The sequence below is a fragment of the Triticum aestivum genome, chromosome 2D (assembly GCF_018294505.1).
Source record: "Triticum aestivum cultivar Chinese Spring chromosome 2D, IWGSC CS RefSeq v2.1, whole genome shotgun sequence".
Taxonomy (NCBI): Eukaryota; Viridiplantae; Streptophyta; class Magnoliopsida; order Poales; family Poaceae; genus Triticum; species Triticum aestivum.
Genome location: NC_057799.1, coordinates 51,030,150 through 51,056,174, shown reverse-complemented (window position 1 = coordinate 51,056,174; position 26,025 = coordinate 51,030,150). Strand labels below are relative to the sequence as shown.

The 26,025-nt window shown below is 44.6% G+C and overlaps 2 protein-coding genes across 6 annotated transcripts; both read right to left on the bottom strand.

Annotated features, from left to right (window-relative positions):
• Window positions 1–2,202: 2,202 nt before the first annotated feature.
• LOC123051488 (uncharacterized) lies at window positions 2,203–6,096 on the bottom strand. 4 transcript variants are annotated; one of them, XR_006424191.1, is made up of 12 exons: window positions 5,814–6,096; window positions 5,631–5,733; window positions 5,277–5,536; window positions 4,990–5,193; window positions 4,770–4,835; window positions 4,576–4,686; window positions 4,138–4,491; window positions 3,915–4,052; window positions 3,604–3,840; window positions 3,478–3,523; window positions 2,768–2,843; window positions 2,203–2,472 (listed from the first exon to the last, which is right to left on the bottom strand). XR_006424191.1 is itself a non-coding variant. In XM_044474369.1 (11 exons), the coding sequence occupies exons 1-10, from the start codon at window positions 5,859–5,861 to the stop codon at window positions 3,479–3,481; spliced, it is 1,566 nt and encodes a 521-aa protein (XP_044330304.1). In that variant the 5' UTR covers window positions 5,862–6,096; the 3' UTR covers window positions 2,203–2,472; window position 3,478. The 4 variants fall into 4 exon arrangements, 2 of the variants coding, with proteins under 2 accessions (XP_044330304.1, XP_044330305.1); XR_006424190.1 differs by lacking the exon at window positions 2,768–2,843 and having other exon boundaries at window positions 3,418–3,523; XM_044474369.1 differs by lacking the exon at window positions 2,768–2,843.
• A 219-nt stretch (window positions 6,097–6,315) lies between these two features.
• LOC123051489 (uncharacterized) lies at window positions 6,316–11,112 on the bottom strand. 2 transcript variants are annotated; one of them, XM_044474371.1, is made up of 8 exons: window positions 10,734–11,112; window positions 10,325–10,465; window positions 9,940–10,005; window positions 9,735–9,839; window positions 9,495–9,567; window positions 6,862–9,413; window positions 6,688–6,783; window positions 6,316–6,605 (listed from the first exon to the last, which is right to left on the bottom strand). In XM_044474371.1, the coding sequence occupies exon 6, from the start codon at window positions 8,601–8,603 to the stop codon at window positions 7,116–7,118; it is 1,488 nt and encodes a 495-aa protein (XP_044330306.1). In that variant the 5' UTR covers window positions 8,604–9,413; window positions 9,495–9,567; window positions 9,735–9,839; window positions 9,940–10,005; window positions 10,325–10,465; window positions 10,734–11,112; the 3' UTR covers window positions 6,316–6,605; window positions 6,688–6,783; window positions 6,862–7,115. The 2 variants fall into 2 exon arrangements, with proteins under 2 accessions (XP_044330306.1, XP_044330307.1); XM_044474372.1 differs by having other exon boundaries at window positions 6,688–9,413.
• Window positions 11,113–26,025: the final 14,913 nt, after the last annotated feature.

Here is a 26,025-nt window from a genome sequence, read left to right as displayed (position 1 = left end):
AGAACTTAATATTCATTTGCTAATTAATAGCATTGCATGCAATGAACTGACCTGCATGTCGTGTTTGGTAGTCTCAAGTCATTAAAAGCATACATGCCCCACATCTCTTATTGGTTGATTCCTTTATTTATGTCAAGAAACAAGAAACGAGGTGGGAGTTAATGCACCGTGCCTAAGTGTTTTGGGATTATTTGATTTTCGTAAGATGACTTAAACACATAAAGAATGGAGTATCTTAAATCAATTTGGGTATAGATTGAATGGAGGAACCATCTAAATCATATGAGCTTTGTAGTAATAATTTGATATTCATGAAAGTAGGGAAAATCGACTTTATGCAAAAAAATAACTTAGAGCCTTCCCCAGCCAGATTCCATGTAGAAGTAGGACATTTTGACATCTCTTGTGGTGTGACTTGCATGTACATTCAACGTACTGACCTACATGGCTACAACTTATCATGTTGCAGAATTTACAGACGATGAGTTAAGGTACGAGATAGGGTTAAGATGTCTACACTCAACTTTGCCGTTGGTGTTGATGGGACCCCACATATTTGTTGTTTGTGCTATGTATTCTAGCCCCAGGGCTATAAGGTAATAATATTTACATATTTTATAACATGTGATATTCTGTTATTTCATTGATTACTGTGTGTGTGCTAGCTACTGATTCAGGGATAGCAATGAAGCACAGGAGACTTGGATCCTTATCGGAACTGGGTCACTACACCTGTTCAATGCTTCCCTACTTATAAGAAGGAGCCGGTTAAGCACTAGACCCACCATCAATAGGAGAAGAACCACATTGCCCACTGTTGTAAGTTGGACAAATCTCTGAAGCTTGCTTCTCCAATACACAACGTTCAACACGCTCTACTTAATGAAGTAACTCATGAATATCATTATATTGAACTAAATCAACATAGTCACCAATGTTTTCCTCTAGTGCCACAAAGAATCGTACCATGGTCGCCTTTGTAGACTCAGGTATGACAGACGGGTCATCAAAATTTGCATCTCTTTGTGCTAATGATCAACTGATTTTGTACCTTTCAATAGATGAAGTAGTCTACTGTGAAGCTGGGAGTGTAGTAAGCAGGCACAAAACGTTCCCTCATGATTCACTTCATGTCATCCCATGTCGTTCGTCACTCGTGATTACGGTTCTTATTATCCCACCATACAAGAGGATACTTTGTAAATTCCATTGATGCAACACGAACCTTCTTCTCTTCGCAGTAGTTGTGACCATCAAACATCTTATTTACACACATCTCCAACTCCAAATATTTCTTCAGGTCACAACAACGTCCCAAGAATTTAGGCATGCTTATCTTGATTCGACCCAAATCCTCCTCCTCCCGAGTAGCATGGCCGCCATGGTCTGCCGCCCCGCATGGCGGTGAGCCTCAGCCTCATGTCGTGGTCAGTGAGGTAAGCTTCCATGAGCATCGTAGTCCTCAGAAAAATCACCATCATCGTCGTTGCCGTGGTCACGACATCGTCATGGTGAGCGGGACTGTTAGGGTGCCACGTCTCTCGCCTGAAGACGTTGAACTTCTACAGTGAGCCGATTAAGACTCTCGGTCACCACCTGTAGACACTACACCACAGCACTGCATCTGTGACAGACAGGTTGGTCGGAAAAACAGCGTCCGCCGATAGGCAGTCGGTCGGGAAAGAGTATTGCCGACCGACCGTGTCTGTTGGGCAAAGTCCAGACGGGAAAGCCTTTTGCCGACCGACATATCTTTGCCGACCGACAGTTGGATGGCGATACAAGACATTGCCTACCGAACTTCTGTTGGCACTACTATGAACCTTTCCCGCCGATTTTCCGTTGGTACTGTCCTAGAACTTTTCCCGACCGACTGTTTGACGGTGCAATCTTTGCCGACCGATATTCTGCTGGCTCTGCTATGTATCTTTCCCAACGGACAATTGGATGGTTTTGTTTTTTACCAACCGACTCTCCGTTGGCCCTGGCGTAAGCCTTTGCCGACCGATAATAGGACGTTATTTTCTTTTCCCAGCCAACAGTTCGTCAGCGTTTAGTTTAACTGAGCAATAAATATGAACCTGTTATATATTTCTCATCTGCTTTATACAATATCAAACAAGTTGCATATCTCATCACAGCACAATATCAATCAAGTTAACTAACTTGCATGTACTCACAAAAAAATAAATCATGACCAAAGAAGGATAAAACAGTAATTCATTCTCATAAGCCTTCCAACATTTATATGTTCCAGTCACCGAATCACTCGATAGGTTTACAAAATGATAGATGCATGTCCATCGATTCATTGTTTGCTCCATTACACAAAATACCCAGATGACAAGACGCCGCCATATAGGTCCACAAAATGATCCTAAAAGACACTGTTTTTGCTCCATTACACAAGATGTCTAGCAAACACGAACTGCCATCTTCATGGTTCCTTCATGGTCCTTTTGTATGTCTTACCTACAAAGGATACAAAGTCACCGATGAATTCATGCATTCATAGAGACAATGGTGAAAATAATAATTGCATAAAGCATCAATGGCAGTGGGGTTTTAGTGTTATAAAAAACAGGGCAAGTCCTAAATAATGCGACAACATGTTTAATTAGAATTTGTACTGTGTTAGACATAATAGAGCATCAATGCCTGATGGCCATGGAATATATTTCATCAAGAAATATGAGCAATATGCATCATCTGGCTGCAGTTTAGCATACGGCCAATTATTGGGAGCAACACATTCAGGTAGACTCACGATGGTCAGTTTTTCTAGAAAAAACCACCAATTTTCTTTCTTTCTTTTCTCTGGGCTGGAAAAGACTGCAGTGTGCCTGACGATTATATTTAGAAAACCATCAGAGAATTACATATGCACGTCAGCGCCACAAATTATATTAAAGTAAGCCATTAATTTCAGAGAAGCATATGTACTGTACATACAAATCTTTATAGGTATAAGAGCCAGAACCTGTGAAACCATCAGGTTATGCATAAGAGAAATAAAGAAGATAGAATGTAATATATGGGCCTAGAAACAGGATTCAGAAAATAGCAAAACTATAAAAAAATTGTATGACTACTTTATGGACATGAATCAGGATTTGGTATAAGGATACAATGTACTATATGGACATGAATCTAATTTATTGCTAGTGGCAGAACTAAAAAAATTGTATGACTACTTTAAGATCCAAAACTTGGATTGCACCTGACCATTATATTCAGAACAGTAGACGTACTTTAGTGCACAAATTAAATTAAATTTAGAAATTATTGTACACTTGTACATCTCCTACAAGTTTATGCGTCGCTGTCTAGTACATCGCTGGTGCTATTTGAGTATCTTGATGGCTGATGTGTGGGGTCACAATGGCTGTGCTATAACTTTTTGGTGTGTGACAGTACCTTAGCAACTTGTGTACTTTGAGCAAAAGAAAGCACCAAGAAGCATCTCTTTTACAGTACCTTAGCGGCGGGATGAGGAAGATGCCCCTGGTTTGTAGGGTTTCATCTAGCAAAGTGATCATGAGTCAGTATCACACATCAAACAATTTGAGATAAGTGGACAGAACACATATTGTAGGTGATTACCTTGCTAGATGGCCATGCAATGGTCCTTGTGACAGCATCAGCGATAATTTGTAAACCATCATATTCATAAGGCACAGTGGCATCCCTTCTGATAGCAACATTGACAAGAACCTCATAAGTTGCTGGTCCAAGGGGCTCTCCGCCCACCATAGTGTCTGGGTCAACTGAGATAATCGTTGCCTTGGCAACAGGAGTTTCAGGACCAGTCCATGCATATAGAAGCACATCCATACCAATCTGAATCAATGATTATTTTAGAAACATGAAAATGAAACAGAAATTAAACATATAGGTAAAGATGTGAAGATTACAAGGCTTTCATCTTCATGGGCTGATGAGCTTCTTGCAGAGGGCTTTGCAACAACTCTTCTATGAACAAATGGCTCTTCATCATCCTGTTCAACATCTTCTTCAGCATCGTTATCTTCCTCAGCTTCAACTCCGGAGTTCTACCAGACAACAATATGGAAATAGAGTTAGTGCATGCAAGATGGATTAATGATGCAATGAAAAGATGTGAAAATAGTTCATTACTTGTCGAGAATTGGAACCGTGCTGCGAGATAGGAGTTTCCAGATTATGCCTTCCTTGTGAAGCTAACATCAATTCCATTCGGTTCATTCGTTCCTCCATTTGTTGCACATGCCCCTGGAGCATGTTAAAGCGATTTTCAGCTTCTCGGCGCCCTTCCATTGCAACTAGAACTCTTGTGCTCAGTTTACCCCGTGTACCCGGTGTGCCCAAATCTTGAGGTGTTGGCCCTAGACCTAACACACGGACACGACCCCTGGGCTCCTTCAGTCCACATACACGTGCAAACAGATCACCTTCTTTAATGCTTTTGTCCTTCCATTCAGGGTGTTTTTCAGCACTCTCTATGAGTTCTTTCTGCAAAATGATATTTACTTGCTCTATAAATTGTACTTGTACAATTTCTGAGTAATACTGAAAAACATGGAAAAAGAGACTTACAATTGTTGCTGCTGCCTGCGGCACATAACTCCCTTTCCTTTCCCCTTTCTTGCATGTATGTGTTTCGATATAAACTTCATCTCTCCGAGGATCATGCCCAAGTTTGACAGCCTACAATCATTTATTTATTTCAATATGCATTAGTCACTGAATCACAGTGGCATATCATTTATAATTGGGGTAATTGTTTTTACCATTTCATTGGCAACACGGGCATGACTCTTGCTGCCAGATGTATGAGGTACTGCATTGGCACGATTCTTTTTGGCGATAGCCACAAGCAAAAAGTAAAGGAGATTTATCACACATATTGTTTGTGTTTTGAGAATCATTACATGCATATTTGTTTATCTATGTCCAGGACAGAGTGTGCTGCAAAGATATACTACAGTTTTGATTAGCAGGATGACTTACTTCAAATGCCGAAGATCTCCAATAAGTAATAAGGGTCTTCCAGTCAGCTTCACTAATTCTGCTGTCACGTCTTTTCATAAGTTGTGCATCAGTGAGCGCAGCATCAAACTTGTACCTCTTTAAATCTGACTTCCAATCCTTCCATTTTATGTGTGAAGTGTTGATAACAAAGCTCAAAGCAGTTGAGTCCAGCTCATAAAATGCCTATTAAAATGAGAGAAAACAGGACGCTCAGTTAGATGGCACTAAAAAAGAGTGTGTAAGTTATAAATTATGCTCATTTCTACCTTCAAGGTCTCCCACACTAACAACTTTTTTTCTACATCAACATCTCGCCAGTCTAACTCTGCAGGTGGTATATGCTTCCTCACCAAAGTACCAATGAAATTGGCAAATTCAGTTGCATCTGGCCCAACATGCTGCCCATCCCCATTAAGTGGAATATGGATTTTGGGTTGATTCAACCTTGCATATATGTTAGCCTTTCGAGTAATTTTTCTTCCACCTTTCTTTTGACTACCATCATCATCCAGCTCACGAGTAATCTCTTCATGCAAGAAAATTAACATAGTCATACATCAATTCTAGCAAGTGACATTACGTTACAATATGAACAATTCTAGCAAGTGACATTAGGCTACCTTTGGAAGGCTGATGCTCAGGATCAACATGATCTTGATCTTTTGATACCCTAGACCTCAAAACACGTCCTTCATTCGCGCTTACAGGTGCGCTGGAGGGTGCCTGCATAGATATATATGTTAGTGTTGCAAGATACATTTGCTTCCTTCAGGTAGAACATGAATGTGATGGAAGCTACATACCTTTCTTTTCTTTTTGGCGGCTTTGTTTGCTTCCATATCTTCCTGCATAGAAGCTCTTGTTGCCCGTACCGCTGCTAGCCGTTTATCATTTTCTTCAATCCTCTTACTTCTCAGTAGTTCATACACAACTTACTTTTTTTCAATATCACTTGCTTTAAGAACTAGTCCATCTATATCTGTCCTAGCAGAACCAATGCATCCATCCGCAACACTCACACGTATGGCAGTACATGGATCAGGCAACGTCACACGTAAAACATTACCATTATCATCTTGAGATTCTTCCATGTCATATAATGATGGAACAACAACAGTAGACCACTCAGCATCAATGGGATCTTCAACATAGTAAACTTGAGTTGCTTGTGTGGCTAATATGAAGGGCTCGTTTGATATTTTCTCACCGGTATTGAACAAATGCTTGAAATTCACAGAAGTGACTCCAAACTGATCAGTTTGCACCCATTCATCTTCTACATGATTATCAACCCAGTCACATTTGAACAACACTACTTTCCCTTCATGTTGATAGTTCAACTCAAGAATTTCCTTTATAATGCCATAATAGGTCTTGTTTCTTACACTAATATTGTCACCTTTTCCTTTTGCAAAGGATGTGGTTTGTGCAACAAGAGCTACTCCACTACTCTGAAATGACCGGCCCTCATCATATGATTGTGTATGAAAGTCTATCCCATTTATAGTGTAGCTACTATACTTCATAGCAACCAAGTTTGGCTCTTTAGCTAATATTTTTATCTCATGAGGTGCTTCATCGCCCATTTCTGCCACCTGTGATTATGAAATGCTATTGTTACTCTACAATGGGATGGAATTATATGTCTTATAGGTTGACAGTCACATGCCCACTTACGTGCAATTTAAACCACTCATGAAAGGTCTCGTAATGCACACGCTTGACTTCTCGATGACTTCGAACACCAATAGAAGAAAGGTAATCATATGTTTGCTGCATATAGGTTATATTTATCAATTGACAAGGAGGAGAGAAATAACCTAATAGCAATACATAGTAGGGATATCTTACTCTAGGTATGGTTCTATGTTGTCATAATTGAACAAGACGTATCTGTGGGCTTGCAGCCAAGTTTTGTTATCTAACATCACCATGCACTTGCCAGCCAGCCCTCGACCAATGTTGTGGAAGAAAGGAGTTGTATCATCAACTTCCATATCCAAACCTCCATCATTCCTAGCTCGATTCAACCGACTCTCATCATCCAAATAGTGTGAGCAAAATGTCAAGCTCTCATCAAACAAATAGCCCTCTGCAATTGATCCTTACACATGACTTCTGGTGTGGACATGTCCCTTGAGCTTTCCTATATACCTCTCTACAGCCCACATGCTGCGAAAATGTACTGGACTAGCTATCATTGCTTGTGCTGGAAGATGAACCATCAAATGCACCATAATATCGAAAAATGATGGGAGGAATATGGCCTCAAGAAGGCTCAAGGTCTCAGCTATTTCATCCTGCAACCTTTGCATGTCACTTATGCGAATAACCTGTGAGTACATTCGCTTGAAAAATCTGCTCACACGAATCAGTACCGCACTCACTCTTTCTGGTAATGTTCTTCTCACTGCAAGTGGCAGCAAGTCTTGCAAAAGGACATGGTTGTCATGGCTCTTTAGCCCAGTTATCTTTTTCTCCTTAAAATGCACATTACGGCGTATGTCAGATGCATAACCATTATGAAACATGGCATTTTTAAATACTTTGCAAAATGTCCTCTGCTGATCAGATTCCATTGTGTAAGGTGCCGGAGGAAAAAAAACTTCATCATCATCAAGATCAATAGGTTGAAGATCCTTTCTAATACTGAGTGCTTGAAGGTCATATCGAGAATTAATATTATCCTTGGTTTTTCCATTGACTGCCAACAAAGTGTTAACTATGTTCTCACACACATTTTTTTCTATGTGCATGACATCGAAGTTATGATGCATCTTCAAATCCTTCCAATATGGTAGTTTAAACCAAATAGACTTTCTTTTCCAAATGATCAGCGGATCCCCTTTCTTGCGTTTCTTAGTTCTAGGCTTCTTCGTTATAGGATCCTTCCCAAACTTGGTTTGCATATTTTCTGTCAGCTCTAAGATTTGCCTACCGGAAAGTGGAACGGCTGCTGTCCCACGTTCTATGTCACCAAATGTGCGTGTATCATACCTCAAGGGGTGATCTGCATGTAAGAACCTACGATGCCCCATATAGCAAGTCTTGCTACCATTTTTTAGCCTAAGAGAACATAATTGAGAGTGGCATTCAGGGCAAGCTCCTTCTCCAGAGGAAGCACAGGCAACCAAAGACCCAAGACCTGGTTTATCCGTAATTGTGCATATTATGGCAGCATGAAACTGAAAATACTCTCCGGTTGAAGCATCATAGGTCCTAACACCATCAAGAAACATATCTACCATATCATCAACTAGTGGCTCAAGATAGACATCAATATCACTACCAGGAGAATTTCTGCCAGGAATCAACAGTGATAGGATGAAATTTGATTGCTTCATAATCATCCAGGGTGGAAAGTTATAAGGAATCAATAATACTGGCCAAATGCTATAGCTGAGATTCATGGATCTAAACGGATTAAAACCATCGGCACGTACTACAAGCTTAAGATTTCTGTTGTCTTTTGCAAAATCTTTATTTTTTTCATCAAAATCTTTCCAAAGGAGGGAATCTTTAGGATGCCTAATCAAGCCATCTTGTGTGCGCTCTTCCGCATGCCATCTTGTGTGCGCTCTTCCGCATGCCATCTTGTGAGAGCCGCAGTTCTGGAACACACAAACAACCTTTGAAGCCTCTTCTTTATTGGGAAGTAACGAAGAACCTTCTTAGGAACCTTGTGGACACGTTTCCCATCTGCACTCTTCCTTTCAGATTTCCATCTTGAAGCCTTACATTCTGGGCATGAATTGGCATTGGCATTGTTCTTCCAAAATAGAATGCAATCATTTTCACATGCATGGATATTAACATACCCAAGTCCTAGGCATTTGACTAGTTTTTTAGCTTCATTGGAGTTTTTGGGTATTGCGGACTGAGGGTAAGCATCTTTTAGTAGATCTAACAGCAGATCAAAACTTCTATCAGACCACCCTCCAAGCAGTTTGGTGAGAAGAAGTCTCACTAGGAAACGACGCTTTGAGAAATTCTTACAGCCTGGATATAGCTCTTGTCTAGAATCAGCTTCAAGTTTGTGGAGAGATTCTAGAAAAGAATCATCCTGATCTAAACCACAATCATCTTCAAGATCTCCCCCTTTATCCAAACTAGCAGCAAGGTCTCTTAGCAAATCAGATATATCATCGCCCTCATCCCTATCGTCACCCTCATCTAGATTTGGAGGAATGGAAGAAGAAGAGACACATTCTCCATGAAACATCCACTGTTTGTAGCCATCTACAAATCCCTCGCATACCAGGTGCTCACGGACTTCAGACTCTTCTCTCCAGTATGAGTTCACACAGTTTTTGCAAGGACATAAGATTTTATTCTCGACCGATGATTTATTAAATGCAAAGCCTGGGAATTTGGCGAGCCCTTGTAACTACTTCTCTGTATGCCTACATGCAAGTGTACATGTGTAGTGTGTTATATATAGTTTCAGCATCTAAGAAATTTAAAATATATATGATGCGTTATACCTAGGCGCATCCATCCAACTTCTATCCATGGTAGCTAGCTTCACACTTGGTCACTACAAATACACACTAAATCCTGAACAGATAATATCACAACCAGATAATGCAAGGAATTACTTGAAGTACTATAAATACAGTGGCTCGGAAAAGAAAGGAAGAATCATAGAACCAATTCAATGGTAGTACACATAGCAAAGGTAGATACCACCAGAAATAAACAGACCAAAGATATGGTTGACTCACCAACTAGTGGAGGATGTCGTGACAAGCACGGAAGGGGATTACTGCGCCGTTGCTGGAAGCTGAGTCGTTGGTAACAAGAATCCTAATAACCAACCAGATTGCACACTACAAAAATCAGTGCCAAACATAAGGAGGTATCTCTACATATTCATGGCATCCACACACATGGAGGGCCTCTGGACTTGAGTGGGGCAGAGGAACTCACTTGAGTGGATGCAGTAAGCACGTCGGTGGATGATCTCTTGAAGATGAGCTCCCACGGTGTAGCCTCCTGAAGGAAAAAATGCATAAGAGCCGAAGCCTAAGCAAAACCTTCAATTCATGTTCACACGCAACATTGGCTGGGTTATGCTAGGAACACACAAAGATAACAACTTCAATAAATCTTGGAGCCACATTTGTTACAAAATACCAACAAGATATTAAGTTCACCAATTTCATAAATAATATCTGTTTGTTAGCCACTAACTCCTAATCTATCTACCATTTCAGTTATTCACATAATTCTGAATCAAACAGCCAGACTAAAAGCACTCCATCAACTAATCATATACTAAAAGAAAAATAAACAGTGGACACTCCACACACACCTTGTGCACTAAGGTGGTGTTTGGTTCAGGCAAGTATGATGCTAGGTACAATCAAATACCACAAGCTGGTCACTAAGTACCAATGATTTTGCTACTCTTCTTCCTCTGCTCAATGGTACCAACAGTGGTTCTCTGTGCAACCTGCAACAAAAACAAAAGAGAGATGAAGTCAGGTCGCATGTACAGAGAGATGAAAATCCACACTGCGTGAGGTCTCCCCATCCCCGCCACATGCGTTCTACGGAAGATCCATGTTCTCCCCGATGAGATTCTCGTTCCCCACTGCCGGAGCTCCATGTTCCTCGCCACCGGAGCTACAACATGCCTCTAGGGGATATATATATATATATATATATATATATATATATATATAGAGAGAGAGAGAGAGAGAGAGAGAGAGCAGCTGTACCTCAGACGCACGCTGCCCCGATACAAGTTGAAGCAGCCACCCGGAGAGAACGGCGCGGGGCGGCGATGGACGGGCAGGACGGCACGGGGCGGAGATGGACGGGCAGGACGGTGCGGGGCGGCGCAGGGCGGCCAGGGAGGCACGGGACGGCGTGGGGCGGCGCAGGGTGGTCAGGACGGCGCGGGGCGGCGCGGCAGAGGCATGACGGCGCGAGGCGGCGCAGCAGAGGCAGGACGGCGTGGGGCGGGCAGGACGGCGCAGGGCGGGCAGGACGGCGCAGCGGAGGTCGTGGGACGGCGTGGGGAACGACCGGCGGGAGGCGTGGGGCGGCGGTGGAATGGCTGGGATCTAGCAGTGTGTGGCGGCGTGGCTGGGGGAAAATGCTAGGGATTTGGCCCTTCGTGGGGATTGAAGTGATTTGGGAAAAAAAACATTTCGCGGGCTGGGCCAGACTTCGCGCTAAAATTTGGCCGTTCGCGCGCGAGGCCCATTTAGCATCTGACTGTTGGTCGGGATTATTTGCCGACCGATGGTCTGTGGGCCATAAGGGAATTCCCGACCGACAGTTCGATGGTATATGTTTTATCATTCCCGACCGACAGTGTGTCACCGTAAAGAATTTTTCCGACCCACAATCTCTTAGAAACTTTCATGGCCAACCGTGGGTCGGCAATAGTGACTTTTTCCCAACACACAACGGTAGGGAATTCTGGTGCATGGTGTAGTGAGACTATCAGCGCGATGTCGGTCACTAGCAGTCGAACGCTCTTTCAACCTCTCCTTGGCGCCTACAATATTTGTAGAAAACTTCTCAACCCTTGTCTGAAGCTTCTTGTTGGCTCCCTTGATCGACTTCAGATGGATACGCAAATCATCACTTATCTCCAGATCCATTGGAAGTTCGTCACCCTTCTCATGATCAGATTTCTCATGTTGTGAGCTCACCATCTATCGACATTTGGATCAAATGTGGCAAAAAATAATTGTATTGTGATCAACCATGCTCTAAATACCACTTGATGTGAACTTCGATAGATAATCGATGACGCGAATAATTTTCCAATCTTTCACGGCACAATGTCACTTGAAACAACGTGATGCTCGCGATCTTATAGATGCAATCACCACAAAAACAACACACACACCCCAAAAAGAAAGTACATGGATGATCTTTAAAAATATCAAACAACAAATTAGAACCAGATGGCTCCAATCTACTTGCCAAAAACCCACAAAGTAATCAACTTCTCAACTTAGCTGTGGTTGGGTGGTTATGTGGATAGTGGTATCCCCAGCCCATTAAGTTTTAAGTCCTGATGCTCGCATTTATCCTGGATTTATTTCAGAATTTTTGGCGATGCGCATTCAGTGAGGGAGACGTTCCCGTCGACTACGAGGCACCTATAGTGACTTCGTAAAATCTCAAGATGATATGCCGGCTCAATCTCTCGGAGATGCTCATAGGGGTAAGGTGTACGTGTGTGCGTTCATAAAAATAAATTTATGCACGTATATACGAGCGTTTGTGTATGTACTGTGTTAAAGAAAAACTTGTCTAACTCGTACGGGGCTGCCTCCCTTTTATACTGTGCACGTAGGCACACGATACAAGGACTCATCCTGACTCGATCCTGAGTTGGTTTCCAAACCAACTTAAACAAAAGGACTTTCTCTCTCCTATCTTAAATAATTAACTAATTAAAAATCAAGCAAACTGATTACTTTTTTGGCGGCTAAAACATTTGTATTACTCTACTCATAAGGTTCATACAATCAGTCACAGCTAGCTCCACAGCAACTGGAGGCCCCGGACCTATCCAGGTCATGGTTTTGCCTTCTAAACGAGCCAACTTAGCTAAACTACCCCTAACCTTATTTTAAGTATGATTAACATGAATAATACAAGAATTACGGGGAGACATAAGATATCTAATTTCCTTAACGAGCGAAGAGTAGATCGATCTGTCCACCTCCTTAGACTGGGCCAACTTAACTGCAACAATAGAATCCATCTTAATTTTGATTGGTAGGTCACTCCTATGGAGAGCAAACAACAAGCCTTCCATGCAAGTGCATAATTCAGCTTAATTTAAGGGCATTACGACACGAGAAAAGTTGCCAGCAGGCTGAGAAAATAATAGAACCCTTGTCATCTCTCAATACCATACCAACACCTGTTGTACCAACATCAGCATATGACCCATCAGTACTCAACTTCACCCAACTAGCATCAGGTGCGCACCACTTGGGACCATCAACACTCATTATCGCATGTCGCCGACAACGAGTATTATCATATGTGACAATAACTTTCCTTTTGGAAGATCAGAGGAGAGGTATGTTTAATTCTAATAAGTGAATCAAGGTAACTCATCAAAAAACGTTTGGAAGCTTCCATGGGTAGTGGAGGTTATGATGGACCATCTCGTTCCTAATATGCCAAGAACGCCACAACATCATCAGTAGCATAGACCTCTCAACATTATGCAATGGTTCAAGGGCTTGCAGTAACCATTCTTTACCTGAATTTTGAATGGAATTAATATCTTGTAGGGTCCAAACTTCAGCCATAGTGCTCCAAAGAACTCGAGAAAAGGTACAACGACACAACGAATGTAAACAGTCTTATGTTTCAGCGGCACAAACCGGGCATATATCATCATGTTCAAGGCCCCAAATGAACTTATTTCACCATGTGGATAAAGAATCCATGGCAGCACTCCAACCAAAATTACGTACTGTAGGAGGCACATCACAAGACCAAATAAACTGCCAACATGATCGTCGCCCATTGGGTATAGAACTAGACCCCGTCGCCGAGCTTCTGTGTGCTTCATCAAAACCAAATTGGTAGGCACTTTTTACTGAAAATATATTCTACATACCAGGGTCCCATGCCGACGTGTCATCCTCAAACCGTGGTGATGCCCAGATCTTCATGATCTCAGTAATATCAGTCGGCATAAAATAATTCTGCAACAACCCATAGTTCCATGAACCATTCTCATTTAACAATTCTGAGACATACCAAATTCTCCATCTTCCTTGCAGTGTGATGGGTTTATAGGAGAAGGGCCGCGGAATCCAATTATCACACCAGACCCAAATACTCCTACCATTTCCCACCCTCTAAATCAGGCCTTTCTTCAGAAGATCGAGACCATAACTAATAGCCTGCCATGACGATGATGCATTACCAGAAAAAAAAATGGTATCCTCAAGGTTACCATCAGGGTAGTATCTCGCCTTCAATACTTGTGCACACATACTATATGGCTTAGAGATTAATCTTCAGGCTTGTCTATGAAGAAAATATGCCCTAGTGGCAATAATAAAGTTGTTATTTATATTTCCTTACGTCATGATAAATGTTTATTATTCATGCTAGAATTGTATTAACCGAAAACTTAGTACATGTGTGAATACATAGACAAAACAGAGTGTCCCTAGTATGCCTCTACTTGACTAGCTCGTTAATCAAAGATGGTTAAGTTTCCTGACCATAGACATGTGTTGTCATTTGATGAACGGGGTCACATCATTAGAGAATGATGTGATGGACAAGACCCATCTGTTAGCTTAGCATAATGATCTTTAAGTTTTATTGCTATTGCTTTCTTCATGACTTATACATATTCCTCTGACTATGAGATTATGCAACTCCCGAATACCGGAGGAACACCTTGTGTGCTATCAAACGTCACAACGTAACTGGGTGATTATAAAGACGCTCTACAGGTGTCTCCAAAGGTGTTTGTTGGGTTGGCATAGATCAAGATTAGGATTTGTCACTCCGTGTATCGGAGAGGTATCTCTGGGCCCTCTCGGTAATGCACATCACTATAAGCCTTGCAAGCAATGTGACTAATGAGTTAGTTACGGGATGATGCATTACGGAACGAGTAAAGAGACTTGCCGGTAACGAGATTGAACTAGGTATGATGATACCGACGATCGAATCTCGGGTAAGTAAAATACCGATGACAAAGGGAATAACGTATGTTGTTATTGCGGTTTGACCGATAAAGATCTTCGTAGAATATGTAGGAACCAATATGAGCATCCAGGTTCCGCTATTGGTTATTGACCGGAGATGTGTCTCGATCATGTCTACATAGTTCACGAACCTGTAGGGTCCGCACGCTTAACGTTCGATGACGATTTGTATTATGAGTTATGTGTTTTGGTGACCGAAGTTTGTTCGGAGTCCCGGATGAGATCACGGACATGACGAGGAGTCTCGAAATGGTCGAGAGGTAAAGATTGATATATTGGAAGGTAGTATTCGGACACCGGAAGGGTTCCTGAGTGTATTGGGTACATACCGGAGTACCAGAGGGTTACCGGAACCCTCCGGTGGAAGATATGGGCCGTGTGGGCCATATGAGGGAGGCTAACCAGCCCACAAGGGGCTGGTGCACCCCCCACAAGGGAGGATGCCGAATTGGTTTAGGGAAGGGGGTGCCACCCCCTTTCCTTCTCCTACTCCCTCTCCTTCCCCCTTTCCACATCCATGAGAAGGAAAAGAAAGGGGGGGCCGAATCCTACTAGGACTAGGAGTCCTAGTAGGACTCCCCCTTGGCGCGCCGCCTCTAGGCCGGCCACCTCCTCCTGCCCTCCTTTATATACGGGGGCGGGGGGCACCCCAAAGGTACATCAATTGTTCTTTATCCGTGTGCGGTGCCCCCCTCCACAGTTTACCACCTCGGTCATATTGTCGTAGTGCTTAGGCGAAGCCCTGTGCAGATCACATCACCAACACCGTCGCCAGCCGTCGTGCTGACGGAACTCTCCTTGGACCCTCTACTGGATCAAGAGCTCGAGGGACGTCATCGAGATAAACGTGTGCTTAACACGGAGGTGCTGAACGTTCGGTACTTGGATCGGTTGGATCATGAAGATGTTCGACTACATCAACCGCGTTAACATAACGCTTCCACTTTCGGTCTACGAGGGTACGTGGACACACTCTCCCCCTCTCGTTGCTATGCATCTCCTAGATAGATCTTGCGTGATCGTAGGAATTTTTTTGAAATTCCATGCTACGTTCCCCAAAAGTGGCATCCGAGCCAGGTCTATGCGTAGAAGATATGCACGAGTAGAACGCAAAGAGTTATGGGCAAAAATAGTCATACTGCTTACCACCAACGTCTTACTTTGATTCGGCAGTATTGTTGGATGAAGCGGCACGGACCGACATTACATGACCGCATTCATGAGACTGGTTCTACCAACGTGCTTCGCACACAGGTGGCTGGCGGGTGACTGTTTCTCCAACTTTAGTTAAATCGAGTTTGACTACGGCCGGTCCTTATTGAAGGTTAAAACAGCACACTTGACGAAAAATCGTTGTGGTTTTGATGCATAGGTAAGAACGGTTCTTGCTAGAAGCCCGTAGCAGCCACGTAAAACTTGCAACAACAAAGTAGAGGACGTCTAACTTGTTTTGCAGGGCATGTTGTGATTTGATATGGTCAAGACGTGATGAGATATAAATTGTGTTGGGAATCGTAGCATAATTTTAAAATTTTCCTACGTTCACCAAGATGCATCTATGGAGTATACTAGCAACGAGGGGAAGGGAGTGCATCTACATACCCTTGTAGATCGCGAGCGGAAGCGTTCCAATGAACGTGGATGACGGAGTCGTACTCGCCGTGATCCAAATCACCGATGACCGAGTGCCGAACAGACGGCACCTCTGCGTTCAACACACGTACGGTGCAGCAACGTCTCCTCCTTCTTGATCCAGCAAGGGGAAAGGAGAGTTTGATGGAGATCCAACAACACGACGGCGTGGTGGTGGATGTAGCGGGTCTCCGGCAGGGCTTCACCGAGCTTCTGCGAGAGAGAGAGAGAGAGGTGTTGCAGGGGAGGAGGGAGGCGCCCAAGGCTGTGTGTTACTGCCCTCCCTCCCCCCCCTTTATATAGGCCCCCCTTGGGAGGGGGGCCGGCCAAAACCCATCTAGGGTTGGGGGGCGGCGGCCAAGGGGTGGAAAGGGGTGCCTTGCCCCCCAAGGCAAGGGGGAAGCTCCCCCCTAGGGTTCCCAACCCTAGGCGCATGGGGGGAGGCCCAAGGGGGGCGCCCCAGCCCACGGGGCCCTCCGGGATAGGTGGCCCCACCCGGTGGACCCCCGGGACCCTTCCGGTGGTCCCGGTACAATACCGGTAACCCCCGAAACTTTCCCGGTGACCGGAACTTGACTTCCTATATATAATTCTTCACCTCCGGACCATTCCGGAACCTCTCGTGACGTCCGGGATCTCATCCGGGACTCCAAACAACTTTCGGGTTTCCGCATACATATATCTCTACAACCCTAGCGTCACCGAACCTTAAGTGTGTAGACCCTACGGGTTCGGGAGACATGCAGACATGACCGTGACGCCTCTCCGGTCAATAACCAACAGCGGGATCTGGATACCCATGTTGGCTCCCACATGTTCCATGATGATCTCATCGGATGAACCACGGTGTCGAGGATTCAATCAATCCGTATGCAATTCCCTTTGTCAATCGGTATGTTACTTGCCCGAGATTCGATCGCCGGTATCCCAATACCTTGTTCAATCTCGTTACCGGCAAGTCTCTTTACTCGTACCGCAATGCATGACCCCGTGACTAACGCCTTAGTCACATTGAGCTCATTATGATGATGCATTACCGAGTGGGCCCAGAGATACCTCTCCGTCACACGGAGTGACAAATCCCAGTCTCGATCCGTGCCAACCCAACAGACACTTTCGGAGATACCCGTAGTGCACCTTTATAGTCACCCAGTTACGTTGTGACGTTTGGCACACCCAAAGCACTCCTACGGTATCCGGGAGTTGCACGATCTCATGGTCTAAGGAAAAGATACTTGACATTGGAAAAGCTCTAGCAAACGAAACTACACGATCTTTTATGCTATGCTTAGGATTGGGTCTTGTCCATCACATCATTCTCCCAATGATGTGATCCCGTTATCAATGACATCCAATGTCCATAGTCAGGAAACCATGACTATCTGTTGATCAACGAGCTAGTCAACTAGAGGCTTACTAGGGACAGGTTGTGGTCTATGTATTCACACATGTATTATGATTTCCGGACAATACAATTATAGCATGAATAATAGACTATTATCATGAACACAGAAATATAATAATAACCATTTATTATTGCCTCTAGGGCATATTTCCAACAGTCTCCCACTTGCACTAGAGTCAATAATCTAGTTACATTGTGATGAATCGAACACCCATTGCGTCCTGGTGTTGATCATGTTTTGCCCTAGGGAGAGGTTTAGTCAACGGATCTGCTACATTCAGGTCCGTATGTACTTCACAAATATCTATGTCTCCATTTTGAACACTTTCACGAATGGAGTTGAAGCGACGCTTGATATGCCTGGTCTTCCTGTGAAACCTGGGCTCCTTCGCAAGGGCAATGGCTCCAGTGTTGTCACAGAAGAGAGTCATCGGGCCCGACGCATTGGGAATCACCCCTAGGTCGGTAATGAACTCCTTCATCCAGACTGCTTCCTGTGCTGCCTCCGAGGCTGCCATGTACTCCGCTTCACATGTAGATCCCGCCACAACGCTTTGCTTGCAACTGCACCAGCTTACTGCTCCTCCATTCAAAATATACACGTATCCGGTTTGTGACTTCGAGTCATCCAGATCTGTGTCGAAGCTAGCGTCGACGTAACCCTTTACGACGAGCTCTTCGTCACCTCCATAAACGAGAAACATATCCTTAGTCCTCTTCAGGTACTTCAGGATATTCTTGACCGCTGTCCAGTGTTCCATGCCGGGATTACTTTGGTACCTTCCTACCAAACTTACGGCAAGTTTTACATCTGGTCTGGTACACAGCATGGCATACATAATAGACCCTATGGCCGAGGCATAGGGGATGACACTCATCTTTTCTATATCTTCTGCCGTGGTCGGGCATTGAGCCTTGCTCAATTGCACACCTTGCAATACAGGCAAGAACCCCTTCTTGGACTGATCCATACTGAACTTCTTCAATATCTTGTCAAGGTATGTACTCTGTGAAAGACCAATGAGGCGTCTTGATCTATCTCTATAGATCTTGATGCCTAATATATAAGCAGCTTCTCCAAGGTCCTTCATTGAAAAACACTTATTCAAATAGGCCTTTATACTTTCCAAGAATTCTATATCATTTCCCATCAATAGTATGTCATCCACATATAATATGAGAAATGCTACAGAGCTCCCACTCACTTTCTTGTAAACACAGGCTTCTCCATAAGTCTGTGTAAACCCAAACGCTTTGATCATCTCATCAAAGCGAATGTTCCAACTCCGAGATGCTTGCACCAGCCCATAGATTGAGCGATGGAGCTTGCATACTTTGTTAGCATTCTTAGGATCGACAAAACCTTCCGGCTGCATCATATACAACTCTTCCTTAAGGAAGCCGTTAAGGAATGCCGTTTTGACGTCCATCTGCCATATCTCATAATCATAGTATGCGGCAATTGCTAACATGATTCGGACGGACTTCAGCTTCGCTACGGGTGAGAAAGTCTCATCGTAGTCAACTCCTTGAACTTGTCGATAACCCTTAGCGACAAGTCGAGCTTTGTAGATGGTCACATTACCATCTGCGTCCGTCTTCTTCTTAAATATCCATTTGTTTTCTATGGCTCGCCGCTCATCGGGCAAGTTAGTCAAAGTCCATACTTTGTTTTTATACATGGATTCTATCTCGGATTTCATGGCTTCTAGCCATTTGTCGGAATCCGGGCCCGCCATCGCTTCTTCATAGTTCGAAGGTTCACCGTTGTCTAACAACATGATTTCCAGGACAGGGTTGCCGTACCACTCTGGCGCGGAACGTGTCCTTGTGGACCTACGAAGTTCAGTAACTTGATCCGAAGCTTCATGATCATCATCATTAACTTCCTCCCCAGTCGGTGTAGGCACCACAGGAACATTTTCCCGCGCTGCGCTTCTTTCCGGTTCGGAAGGGGTGACTATCACCTCATCAAGTTCCACTTTCCTCCCACTCAATTCTTTCGAGAGAAACTCCTTCTCCAGAAAGGACCCGTTCTTGGCAACGAAGATCTTGCCTTCGGATCTGAGGTAGAAGGTATACCCAATAGTTTCCTTAGGGTATCCTATGAAGACGCATTTTTCCGATTTGGGTTCGAGCTTTTCAGGTTGAAGTTTCTTGACATAAGCATCGCATCCCCAAACTTTTAGAAACGACAGCTTAGGTTTCTTCCCAAACCATAATTCATACGGTGTCATCTCAACGGATTTCGACGGAGCCCTATTTAAAGTGAATGCGGCAGTCTCTAAAGCATAGCCCCAAAATGAGAGCGGTAAATCGGTAAGAGACATCATAGATCGCACCATATCCAATAGAGTGCGATTACGACGTTCGGACACACCATTTCTCTGAGGTGTTCCAGGCGGCGTGAGTTGTGAAACTATTCCACATTTCCTTAAGTGTGCACCAAACTCGTGACTTAAATATTCTCCACCACGATCTGATCGTAAGAATTTTATTTTCCTGTCACGTTGATTCTCAACTTCACTCTGAAATTCCTTGAACTTTTCAAAGGTTTCAGACTTGTGTTTCATTAGGTAGACATACCCATATCTACTTAAATCATCAGTGAGAGTGAGAACATAACGATATCCTCCGCGAGCCTCAACACTCATTGGACCGCACACATCGGTATGTATGATTTCCAATAAGTTGGTTGCTCGCTCCATTGTTCCGGAGAACGGAGTCTTGGTCATCTTACCCATGAGGCATGGTTCGCACGTGTCAAATGATTCGTAATCAAGAGACTCCAAAAGTCCATCTGCATGGAGCTTCTTCATGCGCTTGACACCAATGTGACCAAGGCGGCAGTGCCACAAGTATGTGGAACTATTGTTATCAACTTTACATCTTTTGGTATTCACACTATGAACATGTGTAACATCACGTTCGAGATTCATCAAAAATAAACCATTGACCAGCGGGGCATGACCATAAAACATATTTCTCAAATAAACAGAACAACCATTATTCTCGGATTTAAATGAGTAGCCATCTCGAATTAAACGAGATCCAGATACAATGTTCATGCTCAAAGCTGGCACTAAATAACAATTATTGAGGTTTAAAACTAATCCCGTAGGTAGATGCAGAGGTAGCGTGCCGACGGCGATCACATCGACCTTGGAACCATTCCCGACGCGCATCGTCACCTCATCCTTCGCCAGTCTCCGTTTATTCCGTAGTTCCTGTTTTGAGTTACAAATATGAGCAACCGCACCGGTATCAAATACCCAGGAGCTACTACGAGTACTGGTAAGGTACACATCAATTACATGTATATCACATATACCTTTGGCGTTGCCGGCCTTCTTGTCCGCTAAGTATTTGGGGCAGTTCCGCTTCCAGTGACCACTTCCCTTGCAATAAAAGCACTCAGTCTCGGGCTTGGGTCCATTCTTTGACTTCTTCCCGGTAACTGGTTTACCGGGCGCGGCAACTCCCTTGCCGTCCTTCTTGAAGTTCTTCTTACCCTTGCCCTTCTTGAACTTAGTGGTTTTATTCACCATCAACACTTGATGTTCTTTTCTGATCTCCCCTTCCGCTGATTTCAGCATTGAATATACCTCGGGAATGGTCTTTTCCATCCCCTGCATATTGTAGTTCATCACAAAGCTCTTGTAGCTTGGTGGAAGCGACTGAAGGATTCTGTCAATGACCGCGTCATCCGGGAGATTAACTCCCAGCTGAGACAAGCGGTTGTGCAACCCAGACATTCTGAGAATGTGCTCACTAACAGAACTATTCTCCTCCATTTTACAGCTGAAGAACTTGTCGGAGACATCATATCTCTCGACCCGGGCATGAGCTTGAAAAACTAATTTCAGCTCCTCGAACATCTCATATGCTCCATGTTTCTCAAAACGCTTTTTGGAGACCCGGTTCTAGGCTGTAAAGCATGCCGCACTGAACGAGGGAGTAATCATCAGCACGTGATTGCCAAGCATTCATAACGTCTTGGTTCTCTGGGATTGGTGCTTCACCTAGCGGTGCTTCTAAGACATAATCTTTCTTGGCTACTATGAGGATGAGCCTCAGGTTCCGGACCCAGTCCGTATAGTTGCTGCCATCATCTTTCATCTTGGTTTTCTCTAGGAACGCGTTGAAATTGAGGACAACGTTGGCCATTTGATCTACAAGACATAGTGTAAAGATTTTAGACTAAGTTCATGATAATTAAGTTCATCTAATCAAATTTTTAATGAACTCCCACTCAGATAGACATCCCTCTAGTCATCTAAGTGAAACATGATCCGAATTCAACTAGGCCGTGTCCGATCATCACGTGAGACGGATTAGTCAAGATCGGTGAACATCTCCATGTTGATCGTATCTTCTATACGACTCATGCTCGACCTTTCGGTCCTCCGTGTTCCGAGGCCATGTCTGTACATGCTAGGCTCGTCAAGTCAACCTAAGTGTATTGCGTGTGTTCCGAGGCCATGTCTGTACATGCTAGGCTCGTCAACACCCGTTGTATTCGAACGTTAGAATCTATCACACCCGATCATCACGTGGTGCTTCGAAACAACGAACCTTCGCAACGGTGCACAGTTAGGGTGAACACATTCTTGAAATTATTATAAGGGATCATCTTACTTACTCGTGCATAGTAACTACGCATAGGCCTGGCTCATGATGCCACTGTTGGGAATCGTAGCATAATTTTAAAATTTTCCTACGTTCACCAAGATGCATCTATGGAGTATACTAGCAACGAGGGGAACGGAGTGCATCTACATACCCTTGTAGATCGCGAGCGGAAGCGTTCCAATGAACGTGGATGACGGAGTCGTACTCGCCGTGATCCAAATCACCGATGACCGAGTGCCGAACGGACGGCACCTCCGCGTTCAACACACGTACGGTGCAGCAACGTCTCCTCCTTCTTGATCCAGCAAGGGGAAAGGAGAGGTTGATGGAGACCCAACAGCACGACGGCGTGGTGGTGGATGTAGCGGGTCTCCGGCAGGGCTTCACCGAGCTTCTGCGAGAGAGAGAGAGGTGTTGCAGGGGAGGAGGGAGGCGCCCAAGGCTGTGTGTTACTGCCCTCCCTCCCCCCCTTTATATAGGCCCCCCTTGGGAGGGTGGGCCGGCCAAAACACATCTAGGGTTGGGGGGGCGGCGGCCAAGGGGTGGAAAGGGGTGCCTTGCCCCCCAAGGCAAGGGGGAAGCTCCCCCTAGGGTTCCCAACCCTAGGCGCATGGGGGGAGGCCCAAGGGGGGGGGCGCCCCAGCCCACTAAGGGCTGGTTCCCTTCCACTTTCAGCCCACGGGGCCCTCCGGAATAGGTGGCCCCACCCGGTGGACCCCCGGGACCCTTCCGGTGGTCCCGGTACAATACCGGTAACCCCCGAAACTTTCCCGGTGGCCGAAACTTGACTTCCTATATATAATTCTTCACCTCCGGACCATTCCGGAACCTCTCGTGACGTCCGGGATCTCATCCGGGAGTCCGAACAACTTTCGGGTTTCCGCATACATATATCTCTACAACCCTAGCGTCACCGAACCTTAAGTGTGTAGACCCTACGGGTTCGGGAGACATGCAGACATGACCGAGACGCCTCTCCGGTCAATAACCAACAGCAGGATCTGGATACCCATGTTGGCTCCCACATGTTCCACGATGATCTCATCGGATGAACCACGGTGTCGAGGATTCAATCAATCCGTATGCAATTCCCTTTGTCAATCGGTATGTTACTTGCCCGAGATTTGATCGCCGGTATCCCAATACCTTGTTCAATCTCGTTACCGGCAAGTCTCTTTACTCGTACCGCAATGCATGATCCCGTGACTAACGCCTTAGTCACATTGAGCTCATTATGATGATGCATTACCGAGTGGGCCCAGAGATACCTCTCCGTCACACGGAGTGACAAATCCCAGTCTCGATCCGTGCCAACCCAACAGACACTTTCGGAGATACCCGTAGTGCACCTTTATAGTCACCCAGTTACGTTGTGACGTTTGGCACACCCAAAGCACTCCTACGGTATCCGGGAGTTGCACGATCTCATGGTCTAAGGAAAAGATACTTGACATTGGAAAAGCTCTAGCAAACGAAACTACACGATCTTTTATGCTATGCTTAGGATTGGGTCTTGTCCATCACATCATTCTCCCAATGATGTGATCCCGTTATCAATGACATCCAATGTCCATAGTCAGGAAACCATGACTATCTGTTGATCAACGAGCTAGTCAACTAGAGGCTTACTAGGGACAGGTTGTGGTCTATGTATTCACACATGTATTATGATTTCCGGACAATACAATTATAGCATGAATAATAGACTATTATCATGAACAAATAAATATAATAATAACCATTTATTATTGCCTCTAGGGCATATTTTCAACAAATTGTTGTATGAGATGATCATGTTTTGAAAAGTTATCGACAACTGGCAGCACTACTACAAAAACAGCTATAGCCAATATGGACACTAATGGCGCACTATGCATGTGGTGCGCCATTACTAAATAGTAATGGCGCACCATGTGTTGGTGCGCCATTAGTGTGCAAATACTAATGGCGCACCACATCCACGGTGCGCCATTAGTAAAAAAATAATTTATTTTTTCAAAACTAGTAATGGCGCACCAGGGGATAGTGCGCCATTACTAGTTAAACTAGTAGTGGCGCACCACTCCCACGGTGCGCCATTAGTAAATATGTTTCAAATTTTTTTCAATTTTTTTTTATTTTTTAAACTACTAATGGCGCACCGTGGGTGTGGTGCGCCATTACTAGTTTGGCCCAAACATTCCCCCGAATGCACCCCCCTGGACCGCCTTTTCAGTTTTAAAAAAATAAAAGAAAATGATAGAAATGTCAAAAAAATAAAAGAAAATAAGATTCCCATGTGATATGTGGTCTAGTTGTTAGCAAAATTTACAAATATGAATTTTCGACTTTTTTGCAAAATCTCTCGAGAATTTGTAAAATGGGCATAACTTTTGCATACGAACTCGGATGAAAAAGTTTTTTATATGAAAAATCATCTACTCGAAAAGTTACATCCGAATTTAACCGGGGGAACCCCGTTAAACATTTTCAAAATCCTCAAAAACCTAACAGAAAAAAAGTTACGGGGCTTTTAAGATCTGAAGAGGCAAAAAAATTAAAAAAAAAACAAACTCAGTAATGGCACACCTGCCCACGGTGCGCCATTACTATCTTCCCGCCTTCCAAATTCAAAATAAATCAAAAAAAGTTAGTAATGGCGCACCTGCCCACGGTGCGCCATTACTATGCCGTATATATGGCTGGGCGGGTCCTCTCCTCCACTCCACCTCTCCTCCACTCCATCTCCTCCTCTCCTCCACTCCATCTCCCCTTCTCTCCTCCACCATACTCCGCTCCTCCTCTCCGGCGACCTCCTCCTCCTCCTCTCCGGCGACCTCCTCCTCCTTCTCTCCGGCGACCTCCTCCTCCCTCCTCTCCTCCCCTTCCCTCACGGTTTCTCCTCCCTCCTCTCCTCCCCTCCCCTCACGGTTTCTCCTTCCTCATCTCCGGTGATCTCCTCCTCCCTCCTCTCCGGTGATCTCCTCCTCCCTCCTCTCCGGTGATCTCCTCCTCCCTCCTCTCCGGTGATCTCCTCCTCCCTCCTCTCCGGTGAGCTCCTCCTCCCTCCTCTCCTTCCCTCCCCTCACGGTTTCTCCTTCCCTCCTCTCCGGTGCTCCGGTGAACTCCTCTCCGGCGACCTCCTCCTCTCCGGCGATGTAGGCGAGCGCCTCTCCTGTGACCTCCTCCTCCTCCTCCTCTCCGGTGACCTCGTCCTCCTCTTCGGCGAACTCCTCTCCGGCAAAAGAACACGGCAAAAGAACGTACAAGATCCAAATACGAGAACAAAATTTGAAAAAAATTCGTGAAAAAAACAAGCAAAAAAACGAGCAAAAAATGGGCAAAAAAATCGCGATCCAGATCCAAATTCAAAATTCAAAAATAGCAATGGCGCACGGTGGGGGTTAGACGGTGCGCCACTACTATTTTCCCGCCTTCAAAATTCAAAAATATTAATGGCGCATCGTGCCCTATACTAATGGCGCACCAGTGGCCTATACTAATGGCGCACCGTGGCCTATACTAATGGCGCACCAGTGGTGCGCCATTAGTATTTAATACTAGTGGCGTGGTACTAGTGGCGCACCAGTAGTGCGCCATTAGTAGGCAAAACTGGTGCGCCACTAGTAGGCCTTTTCCTAGTACTGC